This window comes from Anopheles bellator, chromosome 1, assembly GCF_943735745.2.
Source record: "Anopheles bellator chromosome 1, idAnoBellAS_SP24_06.2, whole genome shotgun sequence".
NCBI classification, from domain to species: domain Eukaryota; kingdom Metazoa; phylum Arthropoda; class Insecta; order Diptera; family Culicidae; genus Anopheles; species Anopheles bellator.
In genome coordinates, this window is record NC_071285.1 from 2,446 (window position 1) to 10,270 (window position 7,825).

At 43.2% G+C, this 7,825-nt stretch overlaps 1 protein-coding gene across 1 annotated transcript; it reads right to left on the reverse strand.

Moving 5' to 3' along the window:
- Nucleotides 1–1,111: 1,111 nt before the first annotated feature.
- LOC131216697 (toll-like receptor 6) lies at nucleotides 1,112–7,485 on the reverse strand. The gene is made up of 2 exons (XM_058211251.1): nucleotides 3,795–7,485; nucleotides 1,112–3,758 (listed from the first exon to the last, which is right to left on the reverse strand). The coding sequence occupies exons 1-2, from the start codon at nucleotides 7,483–7,485 to the stop codon at nucleotides 3,184–3,186; spliced, it is 4,266 nt and encodes a 1,421-aa protein (XP_058067234.1). The 3' UTR covers nucleotides 1,112–3,183.
- Between the last annotated feature and the right edge of the window lie 340 nt (nucleotides 7,486–7,825).

The window sequence follows — 7,825 nt, forward strand, 5'->3', positions numbered from 1 at the left end:
TTTCACTTAATCTAAGCCCAAGGTATCAGAAAAAGTGTATTTGAGCTTCCACCGAAAATATATTTTCTCCAATAGTCGATCTAAATATATTGGAGAAAATATTGGAGAAGCAGGAAATCGGCCAATTGAAAGTAGTGTCCACGATAACATCGATAACATGTAAGCCTACTCTGTCCCACAAAATCCTTCCCTGTTAATGGAAAGCCTACTCTGTCCCACAAAAGAGTAACAGCTACTCATATTACTTGTTTTTCAAGGCTGAAGTAAAGCATGGTATCGAATGCATGAACAAACATCAATGTTATGATATTTAGATGCTCAGATATTGAAAATTAACACCATGAATATATTTTGCAGTTTTAAATTCCGGCAAATACGATAGCGTTTTGTCACATCGCACCGTACGGAATCAATTACATTTAAATATTCTTTATACTCTTCTTGTCTGTTTTAAAATACACGGAACTCGAAATTCTTAGTTCCGTACCAAATTTTAATAAGGCTCTCAAAGCTATATTTGGCGGCAATCGTAAGCTGGCTACCTGTGCGTCTATGAACATCATTTGTAGCGAGCATGTTGTGCAAGCATCCTGCTGGTTAGTTTATTTTATAACACAACAGCTGACTATGTAAACAGTTGTTTAGTATTTTAAAACATGTTCCATTTCACTTACAAGTTTTAGGACTTGGAGAATCACGGCACGCGTTTCAGAAAATAGAAATTCATGAGTACGGCATTCATTACAACGAAAGTCATGAAATTTAAATGAAATGAGGTGAACGAAACAATGTCTAAAAAAATTGGTTTACATTGAATGTGTCATGTGCATGCATACGTTTAGTTTTTTTCGACTGTGAGCAAATTTTTCTCTCTGAATGTTTAGAAACTGCCATTGCAATATATGCCGCACTGAGACGCTGGTTTCAAATGTATAAAAAAAGGCGAAAATAAATTGAGGTATTGAAAAGGCGTATTATTAAGCTGAGAATTGTTGTCATCATGTCAATTAAATCTTACATCTACTACCAGTTGCTGTTTAATTTTCATAAATAAATTATAGCTTTGTTTTTATTTTGCTTCGTTTTATATTACTGAGCCATTCATCCAGTGTTGCTCTTCGGCTTATAGGTCAGCGTTTTTAGGTCAATTTTAAAGATTTTCTAGCAATGGATTTGTTAGATGGTAATGATGGATAGGTTTTGAGAACGCCTGGTTTATTCTATTTCAAGTGTGTCGATTTCTGTTTGCGTGTCAGTGATTTCTAACCATTTCGATGTTGCACGTGTGATGTTACCGTGGGTGTAAGTGAAATTTCAAATAATAACTTTCTAATTATGTGCAAACTTTTAGCAATTATATTTCCATGCGACGTTAGAACTATTTATTTTGCTTATCGAGTTTGTAATGGTAGTTAGTTAGTAGTTCGCATTCATTGTAACTGTATAGTAATGATTCATATGGCCCATTGGTTTTTCTTTTTATTTTGTAAATTTCCGTTTTTTTGTAGTCGAAATGTTGTCTTTTTTGTGTTATATTGTAATTCCGTTTGGTCTTGTGCTGCACCAACTCTGATTTGATTAGAATGTTAAAACCCTCGCTATATAGCTTTGGATTTATTCAATACGTTCCTTTTGTTTTCTTACGCTGTACGTATGCTATGTTTGTAGTTCCATATCATCGTATCCGTATGTAGCTATTTTTGGTTGCAAAAACAAACCATAATACTCAAAAATGTTATAACCGTGGCTTGCATGAAGACCAATTCTAGCGTTCTAATGTATGTACAATGCTATGAACTGAACCTATTGTAATGCTTCGAGGAGAATTATTCGTTGATGAAATTATTGACCTTCTCTTTCCATTACCATAAAATAGTGTATAGCCTAATTATTTACACTGCCTGGCACTTATTATATGCTAGTAATTACTTATACATTCTCTTCGTTCATTCTTTGCTTCTTTGAGGTATTCAAAATGAATCTAAACACAACAAACTTACCTTTAACCAATTGCTTTTATCCATGTGGCGATCGTTCACATTCTGGCTTGCTCACGCTATATTCTCCAAGAAAAATCACTTAAAGAGGATGTGAGAGAAAAACGAAAGCGGAAAGATTTGTTGAACTTGCCAGTTTTTCTTTATCATGATCGTGCATGGCTGGAGCAGAAAACAGAAACAGAAATTCAGCTTATTTCGTCGATCCCGGAAACGGTAACCTTGGATTAAAATTCCATCTCAATACAATTGGCCTTGGGTCGGAACCAATGGGATGAGCGAGATTTGTGTGCGTAAGTAATTCTTCTGATCCAGCATATCCCTTTTTTTGTGGGCTACATGATTTTTTTCTGTTCGGTGAATCTATATCAACCAGTGTGTGGGGTTTGCATCAAATTTAAGTAATTTTACCTCCCGTGTTTCCGGTTCTTAGCGGCGTTTTGTTGGAGTACTTTTGTATGGAGAATCTTGCCATAGCTACGCTCTCCATCTTTCGCAACTTGAAAATCGGATTACAAATCACAGGTATCGTTTTACTATCGATAAACTGGAACTGAGAAACTGATAAATCGGTGTGACTAGAACAATGTTACCTTATCGGTTTGTTGAAACGCTCACTGGTTGTCTTATATCAACCCCTCATTTTTCTTGTGGATAAGACTGTGCACGGAAATATTATTGATATAACTCACCGTGGAACAGTTTCGTGGCCGTTTCCTCGCACCCAGAAGGATTCTTTCGCAATTCAATTCCCGCTAAAGGCACTGCATGAACTACTGTCATTCGGCAGATCGCAGGAAACTCGCAAATGTTCCTTTTTAAAACAAACCGCTCGATTTTGATTCAGTTTCCACTTTCTATGCGTCACAATCATTGCTTCTATGTTCTGGCAAGTAAATGCTCCTGTGGTGTCATAAAATGAATGTTGGGTGTCGTGCATGAAAGTACTTGTAAACACTCTATAGAAAGCGATCGCAAACAAGAGGAATAAAAACTAAACTGTGTCTCAAAAATATTCAACAACTTCTAGGGATACTGGAATCTTTCTAGCCTCACGCTCGTTTGCCGTGTACGTTCTCACTCATACACTCTCAATCTTCCATTTCAACGGTACAGATTGCTAAGGTAACGTTTCAACCGTTTAACGATAAGAATAATTAACTAACCTTAAACTCTTAAGTAATCGTTATGCCCACATTGCCTGTGGCAGTCTTCTATCATTGAAATTGTTCGCATTCGAGTTACTCGCCTCGCTGGCATCCTTTGTCGATCTGCCACCACCGGTATTAGAGGGTTTGCGACTGCTGCTAGTAGGATGATGGTACGTAAAGTTAGTGGTAGACAGCCCATTCGGTGGACATGACCCGTTTGGCAATTGACCAGCGGTAGCACCCGAAACGTCGTGTATAGAGGAAATCGAATGGCTACAATCACTGGAGCCCCTGGAGGACGTCGAATACTTGGAGCTGGAAGTGCACTCGAATGTTTCACTTGCGACGCGATCACAACTAGTACTGTACACTTCGTTTGTCGTGTCCAGGAGACAACTGGAGGGAATGGCGTACTCGTGCTGCCGATCAGCGGCCTTCTGCCCGAGCTCGTTTACTCGCCTTTCCGGCGGTTGGTGAGTGTGTTGATGCTGGGTGGTGTTGTATTTACAATTATTAACCGTATCGTAGTTATCACAGTTTCGCGGACAGTTGCCGATTGTGGCGTAACTGTGCTGCTCTAGCCGGGTGACCGCGACTGGTGGCCCGATTGCTACGGAAGGCAGCGTATCAAGTGTGCCAGCTGGACACCCAGGAGGAAGACGTCGCCGGCCAGTCGTGTTGTATTCATTTGCGGTGGCGTAAATGTTGATCGCTGACCGTTTGTTCAGACAGTTGCTCTTCTTTACTTGCGGCATTGCGATGCGAAGCTTCTGCCAAAACTTTTTGTCATCCCACTCGATGCACGTGTTTGTGCGCAGGTACAAACGCAAATCGGCGTCGAGATCACGTTGCGGAAGGTCTCCGTACAAGATGATGATCAGCTTTCTGCGGCGCTTCAGCACCTCGTGAACGGCACCCTTGAACTCGAACCGCGTCCACTCGTTGTACAGAAAGTTCTTGGAAAGCACCAAAACTGCACGCTTGGAACTCTCGACCGCTTCGACGATCGTATCTGCGAGAAAGGAACCTGTGTTAAAGTCCCTGTAGTGCAGGCACAATCGGAAACCAACATCATTTTCGAGAGTCGCTGCTAGTATTTGGTTTACGAAGTGCTCGTCCTGTAGCGAGTACGTTATGTACGCATCATAGAGCCGATCTTTGTCGTATTCATTCACGAACGTACCGGACTTGTAGCACAACGAACCAAGGCAGCCTGAATGAACCCATACCTTCAACTCCTTTCTGTAACAGAACAAGCCGAATATTAAACCAAAAAACCCGACGAACGCACATGTAGCAACTAATAGTAGAGGCAGCATATCTTCTATCTCCTGTGTATGTACGATCGAGGACATTCCTTCGCGGAAAGTACATTTGGTTCCATTTTTTTCTTTCAAGATACTCGTAAGGTTGTTGTAAACACAGGAAATTTCGTTCGCGTCCACTATCTTGTCGGCGTTAGACTGCAGGTACACACGAAGCTTGTTGAGAAATCCGCAATCACATGTCCATGCGTTGTTTGCGAGAGCGATCTCCACCAGATAAGGATTTGCTGCCAGCTGCCAAACTTCGAAGCTAGTTATACGGTTTCCATCCAACCGTAGCACTTCCAACTTCCGCAACTCGCTGAATGTGTGATCTTCAATGTACGAAATCCGGTTACCCTGCAGATACAGCTCCCGAAGACTCTCAAGAGCACCAAATTCGTAGCCGTACAATTTTTGTATAACGTTGAACTCTAAATGTAGTGTTATAAGTCGGCGCAATCCTATGAAGGTCGTGTTGTATAACATGGCGATGTTGGAGTGGTTGCCGTATAAAACACGCAAGTTTTTGCGACCGATAAAACTGTGGCCAGATAGTTCAACCAGATTATTGCCGTCAAGATAAACCTCCGTCGTATCCATGGGGATGTTGTTCGGGATATCGGTATAGCCAGCGGCTGAGCAATCAACAATGTTTGTAGACCAGCTATTGTCGTGATAGCAGTGGCAGTTATTCGGACAGGTCATTTCGCAGTCACACGCATCAAACTCGCAACAATGGCATAGAGCGAAACAGTGCGTGTTGTAGCTGCACAGAAAGTGCTTTGGCTCAGCTTCTATAAGCGCGACATAGGAGCGTTCGCGGTTGTACATTAGTTTGCAGTACACTGTCTCAATGTCGTTGATGGTCGGATACTGACGTGAGGTGACGTGATTAATCTTCTGCAACCAATCGATGTTGCAGTCGCAGACGAATGGATTGCCACCGATGTAAAATTCCGGGAGCTGCTTGTCTTCCGGAACGGGTTGCAGCCGCAACGCCTTGATGTCCAATCCAGTGAGCTGGTTGGCGTACAAATCTACGCGGGTGAGGTTCGTCTTCTGCATGAAACAGTGGGGCTCTAAGTGCACTATCAGATTATCATTCAGAAATAGAAACTCAATACTGTTGGGGATGGTTGCTGGCGTCACTCTGGTCAGTTGGTTGAAGCTGGCGTCGAGTGTTTGCAGGTGTAGCTGGGAATCCATGCCGTAGCGATTTGTCAGCTCCGTTAACTCATTCTTGTGTAGATCGAGCCATTGCAAATGAGAAGGAATCTGCGAGTAGTCGAAGCGCTCAAGCCGATTATCGGATATGTTAAGCCAGACGAGACTTGGCATATTTGTAAATAAACCACCTATGTCGGTCAGTAGATTGCCATCTAGTCGAATAGCTTGTACGCTAACAGCCGCCTCGAAAGCACCCTTCTCGATATGAGATATTTTGTTGCGCGCAATGTTTAAAATTTGCAAACTTGGTAGATCTTTGAACGCTTTGCGTGTAATATTTTCGATATTGTTGCTTATCAAACGCAGACCATACAGATTGTTCATTCCTCTGAAACCAGGCTCTTCAATGACACTGATAGAGTTTTCTCCGAGGTCAACCGTCCGTAACAGTCGCATGTCTTTTAGCGCCAAAGGCACCTGTGCTAGCTCATTTCCGTTCAGGTTCAGATCCTGCAGTGAACTGCAGTTCCGGAATGCTTCAGGGTGCACGCCCGTGAGAGCATTATTGTCCAGCGACAGAAGTGACAGAGCGTATAATCCATTCAGCGAGTAAGCATCAAGATATTTGATCTTGTTGTGTGATAATAGTAAAGTGTGCAAATTGTTCATCGGCGAGAACGTGTCCGCCGCAATGTTGTCCAGCTGGTTGTGGCGCAGATTGAGAATCTGTAGTGTGTAGAGATCCGAAAAAATCTCCGATTCTAGTTTGGTAATTTTGTTATTCGACAGATTGAGCAGCACCAATCGAATCAACCCAGCGAATGTCTCTCGATTCACCCAGGCCGACGTTAGCTGATTCATCGATAGATCCAATGCTTGCAGTTGCTCTAGCTTGGAAAACAATCCCGGAGACAGCACGCTGATCGAGTTGTTCTGCAAGTATATTTCCTGAATCGATTGCGCCGGGTCTTTGAACAAATCCGTGGGCAAAGCAACAATTTTGTTCGAACTTAGATCCACAACCTGCAAGTCTTTCAATCCGTTCAGTGCCTTATCACCAACCATGGAAATTTCGTTGTCATGAATCTTCAGCAGCTTCAAGCGCTTAAGCATACCAAAACCAGCCGCCGGCAGTAGCACAAAGTGGTTCCGTGACACGTCCAAGTCCTCCAGGTCCAAAGCGCAGCTGATGGGTGGTGCCACCGAACCCGTGATGTTGCCGTCATCCTTCCCGTGCTTTATCTCTCGGAATCCGAGATCATTCACGTCTTGCAATCGGTTGCCACTAATGTTCAGCGATCGCAACCCATTGAGAGGACAGAAGAGATGATCGGGTAGCGACCAGATGTTGTTCATGCTAAGGTCAAGCATCTCCAAACCGCGTGTGTGGCCGAACGCGGTAGGCTCAATCTCGAGGCTCAGTTCTGGCCAGTTAATGTTGTGCGTACGGATGGTGAAGTTGCGTAGTTCTCCTAACCCAATGAGCACCTCACTGGAGAACTTGGCAATTTTGCAGAATTCTAACGACAGCCGCTTGAGTCGCACCAGATGAGCAAAAGATTTTGGCTGCAATTTGCTGCGTGCCAAAATTGCATCGTTACACAGGATGGACAGTGCGGCCGTATGCTCCGCGGGTATAACACTGAAGTTGGTATTATCAAACTCACTATTCACCGTTCGCAGATTGCATATCAGATCCACATCGTTATCGGGGAGCACACGGTATTTGCAGTCGTCCGGTGCATCGTATCGAACACTGCCGGATTCTGCCGATCCCGTCGCATAGTATCGGGACTCGACCGAATCGCTGTACTTCACCGATACGAGCAGCAGTAAGGCAGGCAAAAGCAGCTCACGACTCATGTTGCGGCTCCGCGTCATACACAAAGATGACTAGATCGAGTATCAGTCGCCGTACACATAAATGCACTAATTTAATTTCTCTTCTTATTCTGAACTCTCACACGCGGCTCACACGGGAAAGCCGAGCTGGCATTTATTCGCTTAACCGTTGCACAAGCCTCACAACCATGTTGAACATGTAGTTTCACTTTCTTGTAACTCTGCTGTTGGTGGATTTTTTTCTAAAAATGAACTTCGCCGCTTTGGAGTATTTTTCTCACGCGTGTGGTTCTGTGCACACAATCATTACGGCAGGATGCAACATAGTTGCCACAAATGAGCGAAAGCAACTGAACTATTT